Genomic DNA, 27,869 nt, shown 5'->3' on the forward strand with positions numbered 1-27,869 from the left:
GCTAAGTGGAACAGAATCCACTTGGTGACCCTAACCACCCACTCTGCCCTGAAGTTGCAGGGATCACTCCATGGGGACTTGGCACTCAAGGGAAGAGACCCCCGAGCCCCAACCTGCAGAGAGACAACCTGGGGCAATGGCCCCCCTGACTACTCGTGTGATCCTCTCTAAGACCCTAAGCTTCTCCCCTGTAAAACAATGAAAGGATGACCAGGGAGACGCAGCCCTGGCACTGAGCCTTGACATCAGGGCAGACTTGCCCACAGGACAAAGACCAAGATACTTTCAATTTTAGGAAAAATTTGACATGTCACCATTATTCTCTTGTCATTTGACATGTAACCACTGTTCCCTTAGGCCATGTATCTTAAATTGTCTGAAGTCCTTTGTCTCCAAAAGGTTAGACAAATGGTGGTTGCTCAGGGCTACAAACAGGGCCAAGGCCTGGGTACAACCACACAGATCTAAAGGCAGCTGGGGACTTCCACTCCTCCACCCAGGGTGATGACAATGCCTCAAATCAGCAGGAAGTAGTTACAGAAGACAGACCTGCACCCCTCAGCGCCCGTCAAGAATGAGGAGCAGGACAAAAAGCAGGAGGGGTTTGGCACCCGCAGAGCTGGAATTAACAATTCCCAGGAAATAAAAAATAGAATCTGGGTAATAAAGTCTAACCTTTTTCTTTTTCCTTTGTGCTTCATCTTGTTTCACTTGTTCATAGGGTACTGTGTGCAGAGGCCTCACACCCAGCACCTCAGACCAGAGCTCCTGGTGCAAAATGGCTGTGCAGACACCTCAATGGACTGTGTGCAGCTCTGTGCATAACACCTCAACTCAAGATGGCCTCAGAGGGCCGTGTGCAGAGAGGCTGCGCCTGGCACTGCGATCTGGAGTGCAAACAGCACAGCTGTGCTGCCATGTGAGAGCTCCAACCCCTTCCCTCCCCACTGACTAGAACCCTATAAAGCAGACCCACCCACAGCCTGTGAGGGAGAGCTGGACTCTAGAGTGTGAGCTGGCACCTTTCCATTCTTTGACCAAAGAATAAAACTTTCCTTTGCTTCTGAACCAAACTTGGTCTCGTTCTATTGGCTCTAAGGATACTGAGCAGAAGGACCCTTGTTGGGGCCTAACTCAAAGGGTTGGTAACAACAGCTGTGGCTTGTTGTTTTGCCTACCTGACCAGGTCCCAATAAAATCTCTGGAATTTGAGTCTTAGGCAAGCTTCCCTGGGCAGAAACACTGCATACATATTGCAGCCTTTCATTGCTTAAGGAAGGAGTGTATTCTATGTGACCACTCACAGCAGGGAAAACTGCAGAAGCCTATACATGGCTTCCTCTAGATGCCACCTGATATGTCAAAGGTCAGATTCCCAGGCACCAGCTGACTGATATAATAAACTATAGCTGGGAGTCCTGTCTGCATCCTGTAAGTCCTTCTAGTGAATCACTGAACTTGTGGACAGTTGTGGGACCCCAAAACATATATCCATCTCTTCATTTTTAATATTTCTGAATTAGTTTGCTTTAGTTGTTTTGGGAAACAGCAAAAAGTTGGGTTTTGTAAGCTAAATTTAAAATCTTTTTCTATTACTAGGTGACTTAAGCCCATTCATATTTGTTGCTATGAGGGATATGTCTGGTCTCAGCTTTATCTTAATATTTTATAATTACACATATTATATTACACATATTTCTTTTTGAGATGGGTATCATTCATTCTTTTCTTTAAAATATTTGGGGGAATGTATCATTTTCTACTGATGCATGATAAATTACCACAAATTAGCAGCTTTAAACAACACCCAGGTCACAGTTCTGTAGCTCAGAAGTCTGGCACAGCATGACTGGATTCTCTGCTGAGCCTGAAATCCATAAGCCAGGTGCACTGACTGCTCAGGTGTCAGCTGTTCTGTTTTCACCTGGTGCTCCAGGTCATCTTCCATTCCTGTTACTGGCAGAATTCAACTCCTTGTGGTTGTAGCAATGAAGTCTCCATTCCTTGCTTGCTGTCACCTGGGGCCACTCTCAGCTGTATTCTTTCCCATGTGTTCCCATCCACCTTCAAGGCAGCAACAGCATAACAAATCTTTCATGTTTCAAATCTCTTTGACTCATCCTTCTGTTAACAGCATGTTGTAAAGGGCGCAAGTGATTAGATTAGGCTCACCTGGATAATCTCCCTTTTGCCATTTAACACAACAAATCACAGGTGTTATATCTCATCAGTTTCACAGTCCTGGTGCAGGAAATCTTGGAGGGCTGTTTTTAGGATTCCTTTTTATTTAAAAAAAAAGCCTTATTGAGATATAACTCACATACCATAAAGTTCACCCTTTTAAAATATATATTTCAGTGGTTTTTAGTATATTCAGAGTTATGCGTGCTTTCCTGAAAAAGTAACCTTGCACCATTTCCCATTTCCAGCATCCTCTGGCAATCACTAATTTACTTTAAGTCTCTATAGATTTGCCTACCATAGATCATATAAATGAAATCACACAACACATGGGTTTCATAACTCTTCTTTCATTTAGTTTTCAAGGTTCATCCATATTGTAGCATGTATCAGTACTTTACTCCTTACTATTGCCAACATTTTCTATTGTATAGATATACCACATTTTTTAGACCCAATCATCAGTTGATGGACATTGGGACTGTTTCTACTTTATTACAAATAATGCTTCTAAGAACATTTGTGTACAGATTTTTGCATGTAAATGTTTTCATTTCTCTTGGGTATATAACCAGAAGTGGAATTGCTAGGTCATATGGTCACTTGAGGAAGTGGCAAACTGTTTTCCAAAGTGACAGTGCCATTTTACATTCCCACCTGTGGTGTATGTGTGTTCCAGTTTCTCCACTTCCTTGCCAACACTTAGGTCAGTCTTTCTGATTATGGGCATCCTAGTGGGTGTGAAGTGGTATTTCACTGTGGTTTTGATTTGAATTTCCTTAATGATCAGTGATGACCATCTTTACACGTGCTTATTGGTCTTTGTATATCTTCTTTGGACAAATGTTTATCTATTCAGATCCTTTTAAATTGGGTTATTTGACTTCTTTTGTTGAGTTGTATGAGTTCTTTATAGATTCCACCCATAAGTCCCTCATTGTATATGTGATTTGCAAAAAGTCTCTCCTTTTCTGTGGATGTCTTTTCACTTTCTTGATGGTATCCTTAAAAGTACAAACATCTTTAATTTTGATGAAGTCCAATTTAACTATTTTTTTGTTTGTTTGTTTCTTGTACTTTAGGTATCAGATCTAAGAATCTATTGCCTAATGCAAAGTCATTAAAAATGAATCCAAGGTCTAGGGCTTCCCTGGTGGCGCGGTGGTTGAGAGTCCGCCTGCCGATGCAGGGGACACGAGTTCATGCCCTGGTCTGGGAAGATCCCACATGCCGCAAAGCGGCTGGGCCCGTGAGCCATGGCTGCTGAGCCTGCGTGTCCGGAGCCTGTGCTCCGCAACGGGAGAGGCCACAACAGTGAGAGGTCTGCGTAACGCAAAAAAAAAAAAAAAAGAATCCAAGGTCTATGTTTTAGTGGTTACATTTATATCTAAGATCCATTTTGAGTTAATTTTTGTATTTGAATTGAGGTAAGAGTCCAACTTCATTCTTTTGCATGTGGCTATCCAGTTGTCACAAAACAATTTGTTGGCAAGATTGTTTTTCCCCCACTGAGTTGCACAGACATTCTTGTTGAAAATCAGTGGACCATATATGTGTTAGTTTAGTTTTGGAGTCTCAATCCTATTCCATTGATCTATATTTCTATCTTTATGCCAGTGCCACAGTGAAGACTATTGTAGCTCTGGAGTAAATTTTTTTATCATAGTAAAATATACATGAAATTTGCCATATTAACTATTTTGAAGTGTACAGTTAAGTACACTCACATTGTTGTGCAGCTATTACCACTATTCATCTGCAGAACATTTTCATTATCCCAAGTGTAGTAAATTTTCAAATAGTGGAGTTTAAGTCCTCTAACTTTTGTTCCTCTTTTCCAAGATTGTTTTGGCTATTCTGGGTGTCCTTCATTTCCATATTAATTTTAGGACGGGGTTATTTGTCAATTTCTGCAAAAGAGGCAGCTGACATTTTCATAGGGATTGGAGATTTAGATCAATTTGGGGAGTATGGGATTCTAACAGTATTAAGACTTCCAAACCATAAATATGAGATGTCTTCCAATTTATTTAGGTGTTCTTTAATTTCTTTATATGTGTTGTAGTTTTCAGTGTACAAGTCATGCACTTCTGTTAGTGTGCTCGTTTACTGCTTACTTCTGTTAATTTAACTTTTTACTAAGTATTTTACTGTTTTGACCCAATTGTAAATTGAATTGTTTCTGTAATTTTATTTTTGGATTGTTCATTGCTAATGTGTAGGGTTTTTTCCCTTTTTTTGGTGGATTTCTTAGGACTTTTTTAATATACAAGAGCATGTTATCTGCAAATAGCTCTTTACTTCTTTCTTTCCAAATGTATGTCTTTATTTCATTTTCTTGTCTAATTGTTCTGACTAGAATCTCCAGTAAAATGCTGAATAGAAGTTGTAAGAGGGGAGTTCTTGTGCAAAAAAGAGTGAACACAGCATGCCTGAGACTGCAATATTTAGAAAGGCCTGCTTGTAAGGTTGGTTCTTGGCTGGCATCTGGGAACTTGGATTTCAGGAGGGTTCCCACCATTGCCTGGTAAGAATGGCTCACTTTATTTAAAAAAAAAAAAAAAAAGAATGGCTCATTGTACCTACCTGTTGTTACAATATGGTTTATGCTGAACACAAGCTTTCTGCTGGGAGTCTCAAATTTGGTACATACTAGGTAGAGGATGTCTGAATGATGGATTTCCAATAAAAGGTCTGGACTTCTGGGCTCAAATAAGCTTCCCTAGTAGACATTTCAGATGTGTTGTCACACGTTGCTGGAACAATTGTGTCCCATGTGATTTCACTGAGAGAGGATTCTTGAAAACTTACATCTGGTTTCCTTGATTTCCCCACATGCACCTTTCCCTTTGCTTCTGCTGTAATAAATCACAACATGACTGTCTCCCAAGTCCTGTAATGCTCCTAGTGAACTGTTGAACCTGGTGTGGTGCTGGGGATCCCATGAATATTTGTCTTGTTCCTGATTTTAATGGGAAATCATACAGTTTTTCACCATTGAGCATAATGTTAGCCATGGATTTCTCATAGACGCCCTTTATCAGGTTGAGGAAGTTTGATTTCTGTTTTTATGATTTCCCTCTGTCCCACAGTTTGGGTGTGTTCTATCATCAGAGAACACACTTTGTATGATATCAATCCTTTAAAATTCATTTCAGCTTGTCAAACATATAGTTTATTCTTGATGTTACTCCATGTATACTTGAGAAGAATTTTTATTCTACTCTTTTTGGGTAAAGTGTTCTATGGATGTCTGTTAGGTATAGTCGATTTACAGTGTTGCTTAAGTTTACTGTTTCCTTGTTGACTTTCTGCTTAGGTGTTTTATCCACTGTTGTAAGTAGGGTGTTTAAGTCTCAAACTATTATTGTTGAATTGTCTACTTCTCCGTTCAAGTCTATCAGTTTTTGCTTCATGTATTTTGGGCCTTTGTAGGTGCACATAGATTGTAATTGTTTTGCCTTTCTGAGCATTGACACCTATTATCATTATGAACTGTCCTCCTTTGTTTCTAATAATGAACTTTGTTTTAAAGATTATTTTGCCTGATATTAGTATAGCCACTCAATCTCTACTTTGGGCTCTATTTGCATGGTATATGTTTCCCCCATCTTTTCACTTTTAACCTATTTGTGTCTTTAAATACAAAATGTGTCTCTTATAGACTGGGTATATTTGAATCATGTTTTTGTTTTTCTAAAATCTTATGTCAATTTCTGCCTTCTCATGGGAGTGTCTAGTTTATTTACATTAAATGTAGCTACTGATAAGGTAGGATTTATTTCTGCCATTATGCTATTTCCTTCTGAGTCCTCACCAGCAGTATTCTCCATATTGTTATAGTCCAGATTTCTATTACAGCCTTTTCATGGTGATTTAGACTTTCTCTATCAATTTCCTGAAAGTTCCTCCAGCCTCCACCCACTTCCCAGTTCCAAAGACACTTCCATATAGGTATATGTTACAGCAGCACCCACTTCCAGGTAATAAAATATGTACTAGTTTTCTGTGCTGCATAACAAATTACCACACTTAGCAGTGGTAGGACTGAGGATCCTGTTCTCTTGATGACCATGAGCTAGGAGGCTGCTCCCAGCTCCTAGAACCCACTAGCAGTTCCTTGCTAATGGTCCTCTCCTAGGATCTCTCACAACATGGCAGCTTAGTTTTTCAAAGCCAGGAGGAAATCTGTCTGACTTCTATACCCTCTTTTAGAATGCTCACCTGATTAGGTCAGGCCTACCTAGGATAATGTCCCTTTTAAGTCAAAGTCAACTGATTAGGTACTTCAATTACATACACCAAAAAATCTCTGCCTTTGTCATATAATGTAACCTAAGCCATAGAATGACATTCATCATCTTCACAGGTCCTGCCCATTTTCAAGAGTAAAGTGTTATACACAGGTAGGTGGCATTGGAGGTCATCTAAGAAATCTGCCCACCAGTTACATTGTACTTATACCCTTTCAAACGCCCTTTTAATTTGTCATAATAGATAACAACTGGTACATCATTCCTTCACTCTCCTCCCACCTTTGTTTTAGTCTTACATGTATGTATTTATGTATGTTCATGTGTATGTGTCTGTATGAAAATGATGCTCAGCATCAGTCTTTTTGCTGAAGGTTTCCCAAGCTATATTTGATTTGATGAAATCTATCCTCCAGTAGATTCCTCAGGAAGGGTTCATGGGTGTAGAATTCCCTAAGTTCTTTTATTTTAAAGACAGTTTGGCTAGATATTATATCCTTGGTTCACACTTTCTTTCATTGAATTTTCTATACTTGTTCATGTATTTTAATTTTGTTTGGAGTTTAGACTTACCATTTTCTTCTGCTTCACAGTTGTTTTTTGGTAAGAGTTTTCCTCAGTTGTCTGTTTGACATTTTATTTCCTGATTTCAGCATTAGTTCTCTATAGGTTTTACTTTTATCTCCTTCATTTTGCATTATTGTGCAGTTTAAAAAGATTTCTAGGTTAGTGACTCTAGTTTCTAGTTTCTGTTGATTGTTGCAACTAGCCTCTTCATGGGTCTGTCTGCTTGTTACAGAGCCTTCTAGTAGTGAGGGAGTGTGGCAGGAACAATTAGGGTCTGGCCCTGTGATTTGTTGCTTTTTCTCTTTTTATTCAGCCATTCTGAACAGATGGTATTCTCTGTCTTTAAGCAATGCTGAGAGTTTAGTTTTGGATAAAAATGCAATTGTGGAGTTATTTCATATCTTTTAGGGAGGTTGTTTACCATACACCCACCACTGACTTCAGCAGCCTTGTTTTAAAAAAAATCCCCTTAATATATTATCTTTTCAAACAAAAAACAAATGTGAAAAAATAATATACAGGCATACTCATTTTACTGCACTTTGCTTTATTGTTTTTCTCAGGTATTGCGTTTTTTACAAATTGAAGGTTTGTGGCAACCCTGCATTGTCAGATGATATTTAGCATTTTTTAGCAATAAATTTTTTAATTAAGGTATGTACTTTTTTTAGACATAATGCTATTGCACACTTAATAGACTACAGCATAGTGTAATCATAACTTTTATATGCACTGGGAAACCAAAAATTTGTGTGGCTCACTTTATTAGGATATTCACTTTATTGCAGTGGTCTGGAACCAAACCCTCAATATTTCTGAGGTATGTCTGCCAATGATTTTCGACTTGTGATTATTAACTTGAAATTATTAGGTTTTGATTAAGTTTATAAATAGACTGTTTACAGGAGGCTAGATTTCCTAAAAGTTTAATTAACAGAGTCGGTTAATTCCTTACGTAGTTTTTGACTTGTATCTATTACCAGTTTGCCAGACATGTGAAATGCTTAATAGATAGAATATATTAAATGCATAAATGAAATTTAAAATGTTTACAGTCACTTAATTATTTAGGTCTTTAAATAGAGCTGACAGCTTAAGGGAAATTTAGTTGGCTTGACTTGAGTAGATTAAACATTTATCAAAAGAAAATAACTTCTTATTTAGAGAAAAATTCCTAGACTTATAAAGATACTAATGAAGCATGCCTGTGGAATAGCAAGACCTGCCTGAGTCCAGGAGTACAAGAAGCAACAGGGCAGAAGTTTGGATAAGAATGAGGAGATAGGATATGGGTGGTCTTGATGATTAGATCTCTCCTTGCCCTACTCTATAATTTCATTTCTAAAATCTATCACTTCTCCCAAACACATCAGGATGTTTCATGCCTCATTTACTGTCTTAGGCACTGGGGAATACAGGGAAGAGCAATACAAAGTTCCTATTCTCATGGACTTCTACTACAGAAAAAAGACAGACAAAAAAATCAACCAAATAAATATATAATTTCAAGTAAAATATATAATTTCAAGTAGTGACAAAGCCGTGAGGATTAAAAAAAAAAGTGGGATAGGGAACAGAGTAATAGGGAAGGGTGTTATTAAGACTATATTTAGGAAGGGCTTCTCTGAGCTCGTGATATTTAATCAGAGATCTGAATGAAGTCAGAGAGAGACATTGACAGGAAGAGAATTCCAGATGCAAGGTCTAGTAAATCGCAAAAGCCTTTAAGTGGGAATAAGCTTAGTGTGCTCATGGTACAAGGAGGCTACTGCGGCAGTGCCAGAGTTAAAATAACGTCAGAAAGACAGATGAGGGCAAATTATAGCAGACTTGTGGGTCACGGTACAGAATTTGGATTTTATTATGAATGCGATGGGAAGGAACTGAAGCACACTGTTCCGGCCTGCTTAGATTGCCTTTCTCCTTAGTTATCTGGCTAACTCCCATTTGTCTTTCAAAATTTAGCATCATCTCCAGATAAGGTCAATCTTAACTCTCCAGATAAGGTCAATCACCTCCTCCTGTGTGCTACTTCTGAGCGATAATAGATTACTGAACTGTGTTTGTGTTTCATTTTATTTTATTGTTGCCCCAGCATGTAACATAGCGGTGGGTACTGAGTAAAGGTTAGTGCTTAGTAAAGGTTAGTAAAGGAAAACCACCCATTCATTCAATGGTGCCAGCCTTGATTCCTCTGGACCACTTCAGGTGCCATGCACGGGAGGCGCATGGGAATTGGTACCCTGGGAGGTTGGCTGCAACATTCCCCCAGCTCTCTCTGCCACCAGAGGCCAAGAAGGCCTCTCGGGACAGCCAACCTCCCAACTGTCAGGTGCCTGCTGTCTCCCCTTTGAACATCTATGCCCGACCTTCTTGGGCCCTGTGGTGGTACTTCGGGTGGGGGGACCTTCGAGCTTCACATCTCTGCATCCACACTCCCCGCAAACCCTTCCCCGGCCTAGTCAAGCACCCCACTCCCCACTCTCCCCCTTAACAACGGAAGTTACAGCCGCGATGCCCACTGGCCTACAGGGTCTGGCTCTTGCCTTCCCTCCGTGCTTCCACTGCACACCCCTCGTCTCGCAGTGCCCCCCACGGCCCCTCGTCCCACTCACCTAGGATGCGGGTGACCCCCAAGGTCAGCTTCTCCAGGTGCGGCTTGTTGCTGCCCAGCAACGGGGGCGGTGTCTCCTCCATGGCTCGCGTCCCAGCTCCGCGCGCGGTCGGAGGAGCGGCTGGGACAGGGCGGGGGAGCTGGGCGGCCGGGAGGGCCGGACTCCGCCCGGGAGGCGCGGCCGTCAAGTTCACGGCATGCCGGGAGTTGTAGTGCTCGGAGCCTGAGAGCGCGGCGGGGCGGAGATGGGGGTCCCGGGCTGCTCTGGGAGTAGCAGTTCCGCGAGGCGCTCGTTCCCGCGGCCCCGGCGGGGGCTCCACGCCACGCCGCCGGGACACAGCGACTCCACCGCCGGGACACAGCGACTCCACCGCCCGGACCCTCCCGCCCCGCCGGGGCCGGCTGCGCAAGCGGGGGCGGGCCTCTGCGCAGTGCGGCCAATCGGGACCGGGCCTGGAGGCCGGGGTTGGACAGCCCCGGCGGGACGCCCCGAGTGGCGGTTGTTTCAAGATGGCGGACGTGGCGGGCCCCTCCCGACCTGGCGCGGCGGCGTTCTGGAGCCGCGACTGTATCCTTTGCCCACCTGGCAGGGGGCGCCGGCGCTTTCCCCGGGGCGGCGAGCGGTCGCGAGGGACGCGGAGTGCAGGGGAGAAGCTTGCCGCGGACCCCGGTGGCGGGGCCGTCCCGTCCGGCCGCCGTCCGGGTGCTGGGCTATGCTCTTCCTTGGGTATTAGGTGTCAGAGAGCCTGCACTGTCTCCAGGCTGGAGTTCAGGCGTGGGGACTCGGCACAGATTGTTTCCCAGCCCTCCTTGGTGGTGAGCTCTGGAAAGATGGCCTAGAGTCTTGGCCTCTCCTGGGACTGGAAGGGTCCCTCTGCCCGGGATGACCTCCGGCCGGCCTAGTCTGTGCGGAGTGAGCTTGTGGAGGAGTGCATGGTGTTGGGTCCAAGAGCTTTTTGTCTTGGTTTAGGAGTGTCCTCAGTATGCGTTGTTAAGAGTAAGTCAGGACCTTGTCGGACTTAGAAGGCCTGTCAGTGGTGATTTATTTTCATACTGAGGTCTTCGGAGAAGTGTGGACTTGGTTTCACGCGGACATGATCTGGTGATGATGATTATGGAATAAGACGCGATGCAGATTTTAGGGCCTGGAAGTAGTGTTGATTTGCATGTAGATTGCGAGTCCCATTAGCAGGACTGAAGTTCTTGGGTTGTTTTATGGTAGAGAAGCTGTGGCCTTTTATCCTTGCGGTAGTATTCCCAGATTAATATCTATGATGAGATGTGTGACAGAACTGGGTCTTTCCCTGTGTTAGGTAGACTGTTCTAGACTGATCTTTGGTTCTGATAATTTGCTTCATGTTAGAGGAGTGTTACCTGAAAGGAAGGCATTCAGTGTATTGGGTGCCCTCAGAGGCAAGTCTTTTTGTCTGTTTACTAGGATTGGTGATGGCATTGTTGGAGGCATTGCTCTTAACTTTGGCAGAATCATTCTTAGCACGTTCTACTTAGCTCTCAGTAAAACTTAGAAAGTTGTATTATCAGTTACCCTTGTTGAATTACTAGGATTAAAGTGTCATGCCATGGAGAGTGGGATATTTTTGCATTTCTTGCTGCTCCGTGTTTAGTGTTATGCACTTTCTAAACATAATTACCACTTGTGTGTGATAGGTCGGTGAGAATCAAGTGAAATCGTGTACACGGTGGATAAAAGCACACTGATGCACTGTGCAAATCAAATATTTTTTTCTTTACCTATCAGGAGAATATGTACACTGGGAACAAGTGGGCTGAATTAGGAAGTCAGGAAACTGGGATGAGTCATACTTTCTCGTGAAACATTACCTCTGCATTGTTAGAATTTTGTGATAGAGATATTTGAAGATTATTAGCTTATAATGTGCTTCTTTTTTTTTTTTTTTTTTTTGGTGGTACGTGGGCCTCTCATTGTTGTGGCCTCTCCCGTTGTGGAGCACAGGCTCCGGACGCGCAGGCTCAGCGGCCATGGCTCACGGGCCCAGCCGCTCCGCGGCATGTGGGATCTTCCCGGATCGGGGCACGAACCCGCGTTCTCTGCATCGGCAGGCGGACTCTCAACCACTGCGCCACCAGGGAAGCCCTAATGTGCTTCTTTAGTGTGATTATTTTCATAACCACCCATGTGGCTTTGGTTATTATTCCTTAACTTTCTGTATAACCAATGCTATTGTGCTGATACAGAATATATAAGAATATTGTTCTGATATAGAATGTGTGTGGGGCATGGGGAGGGGAGACAGTCTGTTGCAGTGGGTCTGATTAAGTTAATAGGTATGTAAAATGAATCTATGCTCTTGGTCTTAGCAACCCTGTACTCTCAGTTATTCGTGCAGTCATATTACTCCCTATTTCATATAGAAGTCACATAGCCTTCCTTTTCTCTTACACTCTCCCTTACTCTAAAAACTTATGTAAAATACTAATCTTCCCATTCAAAGTGGGGAGTTGAAATTATATGGGGAAAATGGTGTTGATTACGTTCTGTAGAAATTCAGATGCTTGAAAGGAATTGCAAGGTTACCAGTATCACCCTTCCTATTCCACATAATGACCAATTAATATCCAGTCTCAGATATTTTCATTTTAATCTCTATAGGACGTAAAAGCATTGTCAGATATAAATTTGTTACTGAATCTTTGCTAAAAAGCATAACAATAATTATGAATCATTTGATTTAGTCAGGTGTCTTTTGATCTTGATCTCTTTTCTTGTCACAATGATGACTTCCCAGACCACCCCAAAGCATTTATAGTTAGAACTTTCAATAGAAAAAGACCAAAAAGTATGCACCTATGATCTGGTATTCTTTTCACACTATTGAAAGATTTTCTGTGTTTCACCTAAACAATTAGAGAAATATGATTGAGCGATTTCCTAGTCCTGGATGTTTCCATCATGTGAGGACAGATCATCTGTGACTGAATATCACCTTTTTCTTACTGTTGTTCTTATGAGTTATGTATCTCCTGCACAGTATGATTCAGCAGTGCTGTTTTGCACAAGGTATGTCTTTATACCCAATGTGTAAACAATGAGTATGCCATGTTGTCATTTATGGCTTAAATCTGCAAGTAGAATATGCCCCTTCGGCCATAAACTGCTTTCCTCCTTCATTATAGCTCCTGGTAATATCAAAAGAAGTTAGTGTTTCTGCAATATTTAAATTTGCTGAAGTGCACTCAAGTGTATTATCATTAACAGTATTATGAACTTGATATTAACAAATATGAACTGTAAAGGACCTGGTCAAAACATTGCAGTAGCTATAATCTCTGCCATTGAGTTTTTAATTAAAAATAGAGACTTTAGGGCTTCCCTGGTGGCTCAGTGGTTGAGAGTCCGCCTGCCGATGCAGGGGACACGGGTTCGTGCCCCGGTCTGGGAAGATCCCGCATGCCGCGGAGCGGCTGGGCCCGTGAGCCATGGCCGCTGAGCCTGCGCGTCCGGAGCCTGTGCTCCGCAACGGGAGAGGCCACAACATTGAGAGGCCAGCGTACTGCAAAAAAAAAGAAAAAAAAATAGAGACTTTACGTTGATGTTAAAATAATATACTAGTCAGGAAAATTGTTGTGGTTAGTAATAATAATACACACGTTGTTGTTAAGTGATTCAAACTCATAAGGTAGGGTAAAGTGGGAAGTACTAAGTTTATTTTCTTCAGATCCTGGTCAGGGTAGGTATACTTATTTCTCTCTACCACTTCTGCCTTGAGTTTCTCATTACTACTTTAATTCCGGAAACTTGGGCATTAAAGGCTCTTTATAATTTGCTGTACTTGTCTTATTGAGGCACTTCCAAATGAACCAAGTAGAACTAAGGTGGCACATAGAACCCAATAAGAGGTCCAATGTACATTTGGTATATATTGTGTCTCTTTGACTTTGCCATAAGATATATATTTGTTGGTAATCTTTGTATTTGAAGAAGGTAAATATTTGGGTTCTTAAGATAATGAGCTGAAGATAGATTACAAATGATTAGAAAGGATAGGTTGGATGGAGGCAATTTCAAATATTTCTGTCTTATTTATAAAAACTTTTGTTAAGGTCTGTTTATTTAGCGTTTTTATACTTGAAATTTGGCATAGATGTAGCTAGTGGGTTTTGTGTGCATATTTTGAATAGGACAAAAAGAGAAGGATAACACTGAGTTGTTGGACAGTGCCTCATAGGATTAAATAAGTATCAATTTCATTCGTTCATAGATGGTTTACCATGAGCCAGGCATGGTTTGACCTTAGGTGATACAACATTGAACAAAATGATGCAAATCTTCACCCGCTTGCTGCTTACATTTTAGTGAAATGAGATGAGTTCATGAATAAGTAAAATAATATTATATGTCCAGTGATTACGGGTGCCATGGAGAAAAATAAAGCAGGAACAGTGTAGCTGTCATGGGGGTCTTTTGTGTCTGTTTTTATGCCAGTACTGTACTGTTTTGATAACTATAGCTTTGTAATATTTTGAAACCAGGAAGTGTGATACCTCCAGCTTTATTCTTCTTTCTCAAAATTGCTTTGTGTAATTGGGGTCTTTTGTGGCTCCATACAAATTTTAGGATTGTTTGTTCTATTTTTGTGAAAAATGGCATTGGAATTTTGATACAGATTGCATTGAATCTGTAGATTGCTTTATGGACATTTTAACAATATTCTTTCAATTCATGAGCATGGAATATCTATTTATTTGTGTTTCCTTCATTTTCTTTTATCAATGTCTTATAGTTTTCAGTGGATAGGTCTTTCACCTCCTTGGTTAAATTTATCCCTAGATATTTTACTCTTTTTTGATGCATTTGTAAATTGGATTATTTTCCTAATTTGTCTTTCTGATAGTTGGTTATTGTTGTATAGAAATGCAACAGATTTTTATATATTGATTTTGTATCCTACAACTTTTGTTTATAAACCAACTGAATTTATTTATTCGTTCTAACAGTTTTTTTGTGGAGTTTTTAGGGTTTTCTATATGTAGTATCATGTAATCTGCAAATAGAAGCTTGTGGAAGGCTTCTACAGTTTGTTTTTCTTAAAGAAATAGGAAGCAAGGTTATTAGCTTAGAGTAAGGATGGGGGAGGTGGTATCTGGTTTGAGAAGAGAGGAGAAAGTGTAAAATACTTGATGAGCTTCCAAATCAAGGCGCAGCTGAGTGGGGTCCTCAGTGGCTGGTCTCTTCCAGCTGTTGAGCAGGCTCCTTTGTGAATGATCCAGAGAAGTGTAGTATGTTTTCCAGGACTCTGTTATGTCAGTCTTTCCATAGGTCATCCTTGGAAATGGAGAATATTCTGCAAATTCATCACTACTTTATACTCTAATTGAAGACACTGCCATATGGAACATGTCCTGGGTCATCTTGAATTTTTTCCCCTGGGTACTTTTTCCCATGTGTATATTTCCAACAGCAAATGATTAAACATTTATTGAGCACCTGCAGTGTGTGCAGTCCCAAGGGATGTAAAAAATGAATCTGCTGTTAAAGAGCATGCACAATTTCATTTTGTAAGGATTTTTTTGGGATTGTTTGTCAGTGAATTTAGAAATTCTCTCTCTGCTCCAGTGTTAGTTGCAGTCAATTTCCTTGGACTTGTGGGGTCTAAGTTTTTGCTTGTTTACTTGTCTTATGTGCCTCCTAAAATTTTCTAAGCTCCATCCCTGATGTCTAAGGGAATTTAAAGTTTTTAGAGGCCCTATCAGCCAAAAGCTTGAAGCTGTGATAGTGCTGCAGAGAGCTGTTAGAAACCACCAGGCAGCTCAGACAGTAAGCACCATCTTTGTGTTCCATAGGGATTCTAGGCATTTCCAATCAGCATTCCTTGAAAAGATTCCATTACTAGAATTGATTCTGAACTGAAATATATTGATTTTTTTAGCATGTTATTAATCCACTGTTTTTATTCCAGCCTTTTCCCAGGAGGAAATAGTTAATAATTGGTTTGTCTACAAATTTTGGAAAATAAAGAGTTTTATAAAGTAACAGAAAACTTTAGTATTTTCTAGGTCATTTGGAAAAAATTGTTTAGACACTTACTTCCTGGAAGTGTAATAGAAGGTTATCAAATGGTGGATGTACCTGGATTTAGATATAGTTCTGAATAAAATTTTACTTCTGGAAAGTAAACTTTCTTATTATATTGGTTCCCTTTCTATAGCAGTGTTCTAGCCTTTCTGAATTTCTCCTTTTGAAATTCAAAATAGTTTTTTTTGTCTTAAATTTCTTCAAATTGTTAAATAGTAGGGCTTCTTGAGACATTTCATGAATATACTGCAGAAGAATAAAAAATGTTTTTTGTGTTTGCGTGATTGACTTGCCCTCAAACAGTGTTTGTTCTTCAAAGCTGAAGCTCACTTTGAAATTACAAATTCTTTTTTTTAATATATATTTATTGGAGTATAATCGCTTTACAATGTTGTGTTAGTTTCTGTTGTACAACGAAGTGAATCAGCTATAAGTATACATATATCCCTATATCCCCTCCCTCTTGAGCCTCTTCCCATCCTCCCTATCCCACCCCTCTAGGTCCTCACAAAGCATCAGAGCTGATCTCCCTGTGCTATGCAGCAGCTTCCCACTAGCTATCCATTTTACATTTGGTACTGTATATATGTCAATGCTAAAGCTTACTTTAAAATTAAAAGCTAAAGCTCACTTTGAAATTACTAATTCATGCCTAAAATAACTTGTCATTCACCGATGATGAGCAAAATGGAGTATTTATCTCCTTGTTTACGAAAGGAAAGAAAATGAAAGGAAACTAATTTGTAGTGTATCTCACTTGGGAATAAGCATGGATAAAACTTTTATGGAACAAGGGCTTCCAAAATTTTTACAAAGCAGATAGTTGTGAATATATAAAGATTAACTTTAAAAGATTATTAATTTTGCTACATTTATTTTAATTATGGTGCTTTCTAGTTTTGTTTTTAAAAGCTAGTTATAAACGCCCAGGTCAAAAGAAATTACAAATTATAACAGAAGTACAGAACAGCAATGTTTGGATGTTGGATAATCTTTTCTAGTATTTTCCTTTATGACTTCCTACATAGTTTCTGATGAAGAACAGTCAGTAGTGTATGTTCCAGGTATGATTTTCTGCATTAATTTGGTAAACTTCCTTTGCTTCTTAAGAGTTAGGAGAAAATAAAAACATTAGGATAACTTTGTAGGTATAAGTAGATGCAGAACAGTTCATCAGAACCTAATTTTTTTAAATGTTTGGTATGACTGCACTAAGGTTTGAAATACTGCCTTATTTTAGGGGCTGGCTGGGCAAGTCAGCTTTTGATGAATTTACAGAATACTTCATTCATGTGTTAAAGAGCAAGAGATCCTTTTCTTGACGTATTACAAATAATAGTTTAAATTTTATATTTCAAAAAAAGGTGAAAACTTCTTTATATAGTGTTTATGTAATAGACTTGAAAGCTTACTTACTGGTTGTTAAGAGATGAGTAGTAAAACTGAACCACTGGAGACATCCTAATTATGTGAAAAATCAATTTTTAATTTCCAATAAGTTAAGGTATGTATGGTATGTTGTAGTTTATTGGTTTTAATGTGACTTACGGATGTTCACATCCCCATTTAAAAATACTTCAGTTGAATCTTTGCATGCAAAACATCTTTTCATGATTCGTTATTTATTAACAGAGCCTTAAAACGAAGTTTATAAAGTAAGAGATTTCCCCATCAGGTGCCATAAGTAGAGGATATCAAGGAAGAGGTTGGTGGGGGGAGGGTTTAAGAGAATGAAAAGATATAATTTTGAAATCTTGTTTGATGGAAATCCTCAGGAATTTCTACAGAAGGAAATATCAGATCAAGACACAAGATGGTGAATCCAAAAGCTGATGTTAAATTTAAGACTTCCAGGGTGACTGCTACTTCAGTCTCCATGGAGTCTTTAAAAGGTGCAGGAGATTCAGTAGATGAACAGGTCAGTAATTTCTTTTTCTCTTTTTCTGTTTTTTTTTTTTTTTTCCTTATTCTCCAGTCTTTATAAATGCTGACCAGTAAGTCATTTTTTTGTGCTGACCAATAACTGATAGATAAGGGTAGAAGAGCCCTTGAAAGAACATTAGATGATCTACAAGCATTTTTAAAGATACAGAGGATTCTAGGATGCTTTGCTTAGTATGAATATAAAGTATGTGTATTACTCATTTTGTTCCAAAATGTCCAGGCTTGCTTTAAGCCTTAGTTAAGAAACATTTATTGTCTTAGTATGTCTCCAAAGACTTAAATCCTGATCTGTGTGGAGTTAGTAAATCAAATTGACAATTTTTTTCTTTTATTAGGTGTCCTTTGTGATTTTTGTTCATCTGAATTTGTTAGTTGATGATGGATAAACCTTTGTATATAAGAAAATGCTTTATTAAAACAAAATTAGCCTGTATTATTATTGTTATTATTATTAGTTCCTTCATTTGGCAAATAATCTCATAAAGACTTTATTTTTATAGCTCAGTCATTGATTTCTCCTTTGTCTTTCTTTGCCTCTGTAATAGTGTCTGTACATTCCTTTGGTATATGCTCTATCTGATTGGTTTATTTCACTTTACTTTTTGTTATATTTTGTCTCCCCAACCAGAGTTTAACTCAGGGTTTGGCAATCTATGACCTGTAGGCCAAATCTGCTTCTTCCTGTTTTGTGAGTAAAGTGTTACTGGAACACAGCCACTCTCAGTCTTTTAGTGTTATGTTATTGCCACTTTCGTATTACAATGGCAGAGGCGCTGTAAAGACGAATGCTCACAAAGCCAAAATCATTTCCTATTGAACTCTATATAAAAAATGTTTTTCAGTACCTGGTTTATGTTCAGATATTGAAATTTTCAATGTCTAGTTTGTTAATAATTACAGTTGACCCTTGAACAACACGGATGTTAGGGGTGTTGAACTCCGGGCAGTTGAATATTTGTGTATACCTTTTGGCTCCCCAAAACTTTACTAATAGCCTACTGTTGAATGAAAGCCTTACTGATAACATAGTCAATTAACACATATTTTGAATGTTATATGTATATTTACATACACTTAAGCGTTCATGACACACCTTTTTTCTTAATTCTTTTTTTATATTTCTTAGGCTCTGTGGTTTGTCTGCAAGCTTATTCAAATTGTTGTAAATCTCCAAAAAGTTTTGCAATATATTTATTGAAATAAATCTGCTTGTAAGTAGACTTGTGCAGTTCAAACCCATGTTGTTTAAGGGTCAGCTGTTTTATGTTTAGTTATCTACAGGATTTAAATGTGATTAGCTCAAAAGGCCTGCCTATGTTACTTATATCCCCAGTGTGTATACTCCACACTAGGATGTGAATAGTTGAATTTGCAAGTTCTTATCAAAAATTGAAAGTATTTTTTCATATAATGGTTTGTGTGTTTTATAGTGAACAGAAACTATTCCCCATTCATATCAGCTCCTGGCAACCACTAATCTGCTTTTAGTCTCTCTGTATTTGTCTGTTCTGGACATTTCATATAACTGGAATAATGTAACATGTGGCCTTTTGTGACTGGCTTTTTTCATTTAGTATAGTGATTTCAAGTTTCATCTGTGTTGTACCATGTATCCTTACTTCTTACCTTTTTATGGCTCAATACATATTTTGTTTAACCACCAGTTGAAGGACATTTGGGTTGTTACAGTTTTTGGCTATTATCAATAATATTGCTGTCAACATTCATGTACAAGTTTTTGTGTGGATGTATGTTTTCAATTTTCTTGTGTATACACCTAGAAGTAGAATTTCTGGGTCATGTAGTAATTCTGTGTTTAACCATTTGATGAACTACCAAAGTAGCTATACCATTTTACATTCCACCAGCAATGTATGAGGATTCCAGATTCTCCACATTCTCACCAACACTTTATATCCATCTTTTTTATTTATAATTGTCGTAGTGAGTGTGAAGTGGTATCTCATTGTGGTTTTGATTTGTATTTTCCTAATGGCCAATAATGATCATCTCTTTATGTGCTTCTTGGCCATTTGTATGTGTCCTTTAGAGAAATGTCTATCCAGATCTTTTTCAATTGGGTTGTTTGTCTTCTTATTGATGAGTTGTAGGGTTCTTTATAGATTCCATCTCCAAGTTCCTTGTCAGATATATGATTTGCAGATATTTTCTCCCATTTTGTGAATTGTCTTTTCACTTTCTTTTTTTTAAAATAAAATTTATTTATTTATTTTTATTTTTGGCTGCATTGGGTCTTCACTGCTGTGTGTGGGCTTTCTCTAGTTGCGGCGAATGGGGGCTTACTCTTCGTTGTGTTGTGCGGGCTACTCTTGTTGTGGATGGAGCACGGGCTCTAGGTCAGCGGGCTTCAGTAGTTGTGGCTTGCTGGCTCTAGAGCGCAGGCTCAGTAGTTGTGGTACATGGGCTTTGTTGCTCTGCGGCATGTGGGATCTTCCCAGACCAGGGCTCGAATCCGTGTCCCCTGCATTGGAAGGCAGATTCTTAATCACTGTGCCACAAGTGAAATCCTCTTTTCACTTTCTTATTGGTGTCCTTTGAAGCTTGAAAATTTTAAATTCTGATGAAGTCCAACTTATCAGTGTTTTCCTTTTATTTATTTAATTATTTATTTGCTGTCATATCTAAGAAATCATTGACTAAACCAAGGTCTCAAAGATTTATACCAATATCTAGGAGTTTTATAATTTTAGATATTACATTTAGGCTTTGATCCATTTTGATGTAATTTCTGTACATGCTATGGGTAGTGACCCATAGAATTGTCTTCTTAATTTCATTTTTGGATTTTTCACTGCTAGAGTCCAGAAACACAGTTGCTTTTTTATCCTGCAACCTTTCTAAATTCATTTATTAGTTCTAATCTAATAGTTTTTTGGTAAATTCCTTACAATTTTCTATATATAAGATCATGCCATCTGTGAATAGAGGTAGTTTTACATACCCCTTTTCAGTTTGGATTCCTTTTATTTCAACTATCTTCTAAAGAGATTTAAAAATGCAACAAACTTTATAGCAAGTTCATTTTTCCATACTGATAGTCTGTTGGTCCAGTATCATTTATTAAGAGGACCATTCTTTTCCCCATTGAATTGCCATGATGCTATTGTAATTCAGGGAGAGACTTAAAATTTCACTACAAGTCTGGCAACTGTGAGAGGAGAAAGAAAGAAAGATTGACTAGGAAGAGCCTCAGACTTCCTTGCAGTCTGAGGTAGTGTCTGTCTGTAGAGATGTATCCTTCCCTTATTATAGCACAGCGTCTTTTTTGGTAATCTCTATCCTGAATTTTGTATTTGTCATTCTTTTGTTTTTCTATATCAGGGGTTGACAAACTTTTTTTTTTTTTTTGTGGTACGCGGGCCTCTCACTGTTGTGGCCTCTCCCATTGCGGAGCACAGGCTCCGGACTCGCAGGCTCAGTGGCCATGGCTCACGGGCCTAGCCTCTCCGCGGCATGTGGGATCCTCCCGGACCGGGGCACGAACCCGCGTCCCCTGCATCGGCAGGCGGACTCAACCACTGCGCCACCAGGGAAGCCTGACAAACGTTTTCTGTAAAGGGCCAGATGGAAAATATTTAGCCTCTGTGAGACACATGGTTTCTGTCTTAATTATCTAAGTCTGCCACTATAGTGTGGAAAAAGCCATATGTATGTCAATGTATAAAAGAACGTGCATGGCTGTGTTTCGTTTTGTTTTTAATTAATTAATGTATTTATTTTTGGCTCTGTTGGGTCTTTGTTGCTGCACGCAGGCTTTCTCTAGTTGCGGCAAGTGGGGCCTACTCTTTGTTGTGGTGCGCAGGCTTCTCATTGCGGTGGCTTCTCGTTGTGGAGCATGGGCTCTAGGCGTGCAGGCTTCAGTAATTGTGGCACGTGGGCTCAGTAGTTGTGGCTTGCGGGCTCTAGAGCGCAGGCTCAGTAGTTGTGGTGCACGGGCTTAGTTGCTCCACGGCATGTGGGATCTTCCCGGGCCAGGGCTTGAACCCATGTCCCCTGCATTGGCAGGCAGATTCTTAACCACTGCGCCACCAGGGAAGTCCCCCATGGCTGTGTTTTAATAAACCTTTTTTACAAAAACAAGCTTTGGGCCAGATTTGGCTTGGAGTCATAGTTTACCAACCCCTGTCCTATATGGTCTAAATATGTATTTATTTTTTAAACAATGTTTAGTTTTATATATATTTCAAACTTTATATAAATGATCTCATATTGTGTGATTTGCTTTTTTGTTCAACATTATGTTCCTGAGATTTATTTATGTTGCATATAGTTATATTTCATTTCCTTTCACTGATATTTCAGTCAGGGTTTAGTCAGTTATTTTAACTGAGAGTATTTAATATAAAGGCTTGTTAAATTGGTGCTGGAGAACTGTAAAGCAAAAAGGGCACACTAGGTTATCGTGTAGGTAGTAACTGCAAGAAACAACCACCATCTTTAGGGCTGGGAAAACAGAACAAGTTGGAATTACTAAAACCTAGAAGCTTGGAGGGGGAGCCACTTAGAGCTGGAACTTTGACCTCTGATGACGGGAAACCTGCCTGACTGGTATTGCTATCCCCAAGCAGACATGATAAAGGCTGGTTCTATGAGGGCCAGAAGAATTACCAACTGGAATCAGCTGTTCTTGCCAGGGTAAAGATCTCTGACAGGGGTGGCACTGATAGAAACAGGAAGCAAAGAGAAAGGAATGTGTCCTGTCTTCCTCTAAAGAGCCTCTGGTTCTTCCTGTTGGCAGAGTTTAACAGAACGTTGTGACAAAGAAGAAATGAAGTTTCCAGAGTCTCAGCCTCAGCATCACAAAACAGAGCATGGGGGATGGGTTTGAAGATGAATTTCAACAGCATAACAACCAGTAGCTACAGAATTCCATTGTATAAATATACCACAGTTTAACTCTGGTTGACAAACATTTGTGTTTTCAGGTTTTTGCCTAAACACAGTGCTGCCGAAGTTCTTGCCTGTGTGCAAGGGTTTCTCTTGTTTGTTTACTGAAATTTCTTTTAAAGGGTTTTCAGCAATTTTTCACATTGCCAAATCCAGTGACTTCTTTTTATATTCTGTTTAACTTTTTTGATCATTAGCACCATTAACCCCACATTCTTGAAACTTTTTTCTCCTACAATGTTGTATGCTTCTGATTCTTCTCTTGTCTTTTCAAAAACCAATTTTAATTTATTTCTTGGGTTAGGAGATGATTTTTAAAAACTAATATTTTTTTCTTAACTTTAAGGAAAATTTTACAACATAGAAAAGTATAAAGAAAATAATAAAAATCTAAACATTATCAATAGTAACATATGGCTGAGTTTTAAATCTTTAAAACTCTGACTTGAGAGCCAGACCCACATTTCTAACTTCCTGACTAAACATTTCCACATGAATATCCTCCTGGCATCTTAAATTGACCATATCTAGTATCTAAAGCCAAATCCATTTAATTTTTTTTTTTTTCCTATATCCTCTTTCTCATTTCCTTTTTCTCCCCTGTCTTTTCCATATTTGGGTAGCAATAATTCCAGGATTCATTTTAGGGGTCTTGGATTATTCTTGGCCACCTGAAGTAATTGGACTAACCTACTTCGTGGTTATGCAAATGCCAAGGATTCTTTTTTTTTTTTTTAACATGCTCCTTTTACATGTTACCTCCGGTTCCTTTGTGAATCCCTAGGTTTCATGGCTTTAAAGCCCCCCTTTGATGTTCAGGAACTAGGAGAACTTTTTATAGCACAAGAGATAGGATAGTACAGTGGGTAAGAATATAGACTCTGGAATCAATGCTTGAGTCTTGATTTTGCTACCTAACTGCTATATTCCTAGGCAAGATATGTAACCTCCTTGTAGGATAGGAATAATACCTACCCAATATCGTGAAAATTAAATGGGTAAGTATAAAATGCTTAGAATATTCCTAATAATACTAGGTATAATGTTATCTATTATTACGATTACTCTTTGGTCTAATACCGTTTGGAATGAACCTTTGGATATATTGAGAGCTTAGAACTGGTGCTTCTGCGGCCAGCCTTAGTACACCTTTAAGCAGCCATGGGGCTATGGTGTAGGAAAGATTCTCAGTATCTTCCATTAGGTGTTTGTTTCTGTGACATTCACCAAGGGAAGGTTGTTTCCTTAATACTCCCTAACACTTAAGCAGGCACATTTCTGCCTAAGAGTTCTTTCTGTGTGCTTTTCTGTGTAAATTTCAGATGTCCCCTGGTGGACAGATAGTTCCTTAGCCTGTGTTGAGTTCACAGTATGTTTAAATGAAATGGGTAAATAGTGTTCTACCAGATAAAAGAGATCCAAGAAATTTCATCTCCTGTGCTTATTTTAAGAAATTTCTCAAAAAGTCTTAAAAATTGTTTTTTGTGAAAATTGATCAGAAGCCTTTTTTTGTTTGTTTTTTAAGAATTTCTGCAGGGAAGGAATAAAGAGTGCATCATTGAAGGATTTATGTCTTGAAGACAAAAGACGCATTGCAAACTTAATTAAAGAACTGGCCAGGTGAGACAAAACCTTATATGAAATGCATTACTATGTGAGAGAGTGGTTTTTTTGTAAATAGAAAATTACAAATATGTTCTGATGTCATTGTGTCATTGATCTTATGGGAGCAGTGACTTTTAGAAAAAAAGGTATCCTGTGGTGCCAAAAAGAAAAGTAGAAAAAAACGTAAAATGGAAAAGAAACACTCTCCAGTTATGTTTTCTGGTTTATTTAATTTCCCAAATTGTTTCATGGAAATATCTGCAGCAGTCATTTATCAAGAGGGAACATTTTGAAACTTAGCTCTGCTATTGATGTAGGTTGATATTGTAATCAGAGGCATAGCACTTTGGTTTTGCTTTAGTATCTGAAACAGAAAAGAACATTTTATTGTCATCTTTCACAAGAATACTAGTTGTCATTTTGCTAACTTCTGATACTTTCAAATATGGGATTTTAAATTTTGAGAATGAGTGTTCTTAGCTGTTTGGATATACTATTCCAGTTTACTAATGATGTGTATGAAGCATATTAACTTTGTATAATTTTTTGTTAATATACATACCAAGTTTTGGGGTCTTAAATAATAAATGAAGGTGCTTATAGAGGACTGTATTAATATAAATTATAAAAGTTAACTTTAGGGGAAGGCCATACCTAAAAACTGATAAAATTATATTTATTTTTATCATTGAATTGCATGTTTGGAAATAGTAGGTCTTTTTCTTTCTCTACTTTTAATTAAAGATAACTACATGAAGTGTTTCATTTTGAGACCTTAAAAGAATGTTTGTAGAGGCTTTTCTAGAAAGACTGAAGTTAAAAATTACTTTATTAAATCATAGAATCACAGGTATAAAAGATGACAAAAAGCAGTTATGTTTTGGGGGCTTAGGTTATAAGGTATGAGATTTCAAAGTACATGCCTTAGTCTGAATGTGATATGCCACCTGAGATAAGCAGTAACCTCTTTCACTAGAATTCTTTGACTGTTCTGTTCCCTGAAGTAGAGTTTTCATGATCTCACGTAGTGTTTTTTGTATTGGGAAAATATTTAATTGTTAAACATCTAATTTATGATCATCTCACAAGGCTTTTTACCATGAAGATGGATGTGGATGTCCTTAAAGCAATTACAATTAGTTTGACTTCATATATACTGGCCCTGAATTGCCATTATTGTCCTAACTGATAACATTTTCAGCTACCAGGCTTAGAGAGTACTTGACATCTCAGAGTATATTGTTTTGGTTTCAGTAAACTGCTTTCTAGCAAAGTGCTCAATTCTTGGTAGAAGGTCATTGTGTTAGTACAAGGTTAATATTAGTACAACTTTGACTGCTAAAAACCCCTGTTATTATTATATTAACTATTAACATACAGGTATATGGGGATAATGTATTCTTGTTTCCTTGAATTTGCTAAGGTTCCTCTGCTGGATATTTCAGTCTATGTTTTTCTACTCATACTTGCCAAACCGTTGTTTTTCTTCAAGACAGTTTTGTGCTAGTGGGAAAGTAGAGATAGAATTCCATGTACCTCAAACACTGGCAACAAAACATTTCTAGCCTTCATGTTCTTTTACCTCTGAAGTTTCAACCTGATTTCAAATAACTGGTTTCCTGTTGGCATTAAATACAGTCATTTCTCTTTCACCTTGAGAAATAAAGTATATACCCCTTTGACCAGATATTTCCCTCTAGCTACTACCTTCTTTGTACTACAACATAATCTCTTTCCTAGAAAAGAGTCTATAATATCTATAATACTGTTTTCTACTCTGTTGCATTTCATTCCCTCCTCAAACTTATTCATTTATTTTAAAATATAATATATGGAAGTGCAACTTACATATGATAATATGTACCCGTTTTAATTATATATTTCACTGAGTTTTGACAAATGTAGGATTACTCCAGAAAGTTACATTGAGAACTTTTACAGTCAGTCCCCTCCTCTGTCCTCCATCCCAGGCAGCCATTAATGTGATCTCTATTATTACTGCTTAGTTTTATATGTTCTGACACACCCGTATAAATGGCCCAACAGTATGTACTTTTTTCTGTCTGGCTTTTTTCCCTCAGCAAAATGATTTTTGGTGTGTGGTAAAATATACATAACATAAAATTTACCATCTTAACTGTTTTTAAGTGTAAGGCCAGTGATATTAAGTACATTCGTGTTGCTATGTGACCATTTCTGCCATCCATTCCCAGAACTTTTTCATCGCTGAAACTCTGTCCCCATTAAATAACTCCTCACTCTCCCCACTGCCTATTCCCTGGTAACCACTGTTCTATGTGCTTCATGAATTTGGCTATTCTAGATACCTCATATAAGTGGAATCATATAATATTTGTCCTTTTGTATCTATTTCAGAGCATAGTGGTTTTGAGACTTTTTAAAATTTGTTTTGTATAGGAGTAATGCATTTTTTATCAGAGTAGTATTCCATTGTATGCCTGTACCTTAATTTGTTCATCTATTCATCTATTAATGGACATTTGGGTTGTTCCAGTATTTGCCTTTTATGAATGGTGCTACTCTAACATTCATGTACAAGTCTTTGTGTGGCTATGATGTTTTATTTTTCTTCTGTAAATACTTAGGAGTGGAATTACTCAGTTATATGTTAAGTGTATATTTAACTTTATTAAAAAACTGCCGAACTGTTTCCCAATGTAGTTATGCTATTTCACACTCCCGCTAGGAACTTATGAGAGTTCCATCATTCTGCATATTCAATAACTCTTGGTATTATCATTTCTTTGCATTTTGACCATTCTCATGAGTATAGTGATATCTCCTTGTGGAATGAATTTGTGTTTCCCCAATGATTAATGTGATGATTGGCCAGTCTTTTGTTAAGTGTCTGTTCAAATCTTTTGCCTATTGTTTTTTTTTTTTTCACTCACCCCCTTCCTTCTTGACATTGAAGTATTAGAGTTCTTTATATATTCTGGATGTAAGTTTTCAAATATTTGTTTTTTCCTCCCAACCTGCAGCTTGCTTTTAATGCTCTTAATATTTTCTTTTGAAAAGCAAATTTTTTTTCTTTTGATGAACTTCACTTCATCAGTTTTTTCTTTTATGGTTCATGTTTTTAGTGTTCCATCTAAGAAATCTTGCCCATCCCACAGTAGCAAAGATTTTTTCCTATGTTAGAAAAGACTATATCTTTTCTGTAGAATTAACCTCCGCCTCCTTGTCAAAAATCAGTTGACCATACAGGCATGGCCTATTTCTGGGCACTTTATTTCATTCCATTGACCTGATGCCAATTTCATAGTAAGTCTTGAAATCAGGTAAATCCTATTGATTTTTTGTGCTTTTTGAAAATGTTTTGGCTCTTTTGAGGTCCTTTGCATTCCACTAAATTTTAGTCAGCTTATTAATTCCTAAAAGAACATTGCCTCCTGGAATTTTGTTTGGGGTATATTGAATTTACAGATCAAAGCGGGGAAAATTAACATGCACTGAGTCTTCCAATCTATGAATATATCATATCTCTCCATTATTTTTTTTAGATTTTCTTTCATTTTTTCTGCATAATTTGTAGTTTTCAGGGGTACAGGGTGTAAAATATGCTCATATTTTGTTGTATTTATCCTTAAGTATTTTATGTTTTTTGATACTATTATAAATGGTGTAATTTTAATTTTATATTATACTGTACACTTAATTTTAAATTTTATTTCTAATTTAAAAAAAAACAGAATTGACTTTGTAATATTGACTTGGTATC

General features: G+C 38.3%; 2 protein-coding genes across 3 annotated transcripts in view; one reads left to right on the top strand and one right to left on the bottom strand.

The window, feature by feature from the left end:
• TPGS2 (tubulin polyglutamylase complex subunit 2) overlaps positions 1–9,967 on the bottom strand; it is a 58,138-nt gene extending 48,171 nt beyond the window's left edge. Inside the window, exon 1 of the mRNA XM_082639981.1 lies at positions 9,617–9,967. Within this exon, the coding sequence (XP_082496107.1) occupies positions 9,617–9,698 (82 nt within the window). The 5' untranslated portion in view covers positions 9,699–9,967. The remainder of the gene's footprint in view (positions 1–9,616) is intronic.
• A 111-nt stretch (positions 9,968–10,078) lies between these two features.
• KIAA1328 overlaps positions 10,079–27,869 on the top strand; it is a 394,620-nt gene continuing 376,829 nt past the window's right edge. For both annotated transcript variants that reach the window (XM_082639978.1, XM_082639979.1), the window contains exons 1-4: positions 10,079–10,183; positions 16,699–16,734; positions 17,446–17,588; positions 24,048–24,142. In XM_082639978.1, the coding sequence (XP_082496104.1) occupies positions 10,126–10,183; positions 16,699–16,734; positions 17,446–17,588; positions 24,048–24,142 (332 nt within the window). In that variant the 5' untranslated portion in view covers positions 10,079–10,125. The remainder of the gene's footprint in view (positions 10,184–16,698; positions 16,735–17,445; positions 17,589–24,047; positions 24,143–27,869) is intronic.

This window comes from Mesoplodon mirus (assembly GCF_964341445.2).
Source record: "Mesoplodon mirus genome assembly, chromosome: 13".
Lineage (NCBI taxonomy): Eukaryota > Metazoa > Chordata > Mammalia > Artiodactyla > Ziphiidae > Mesoplodon > Mesoplodon mirus.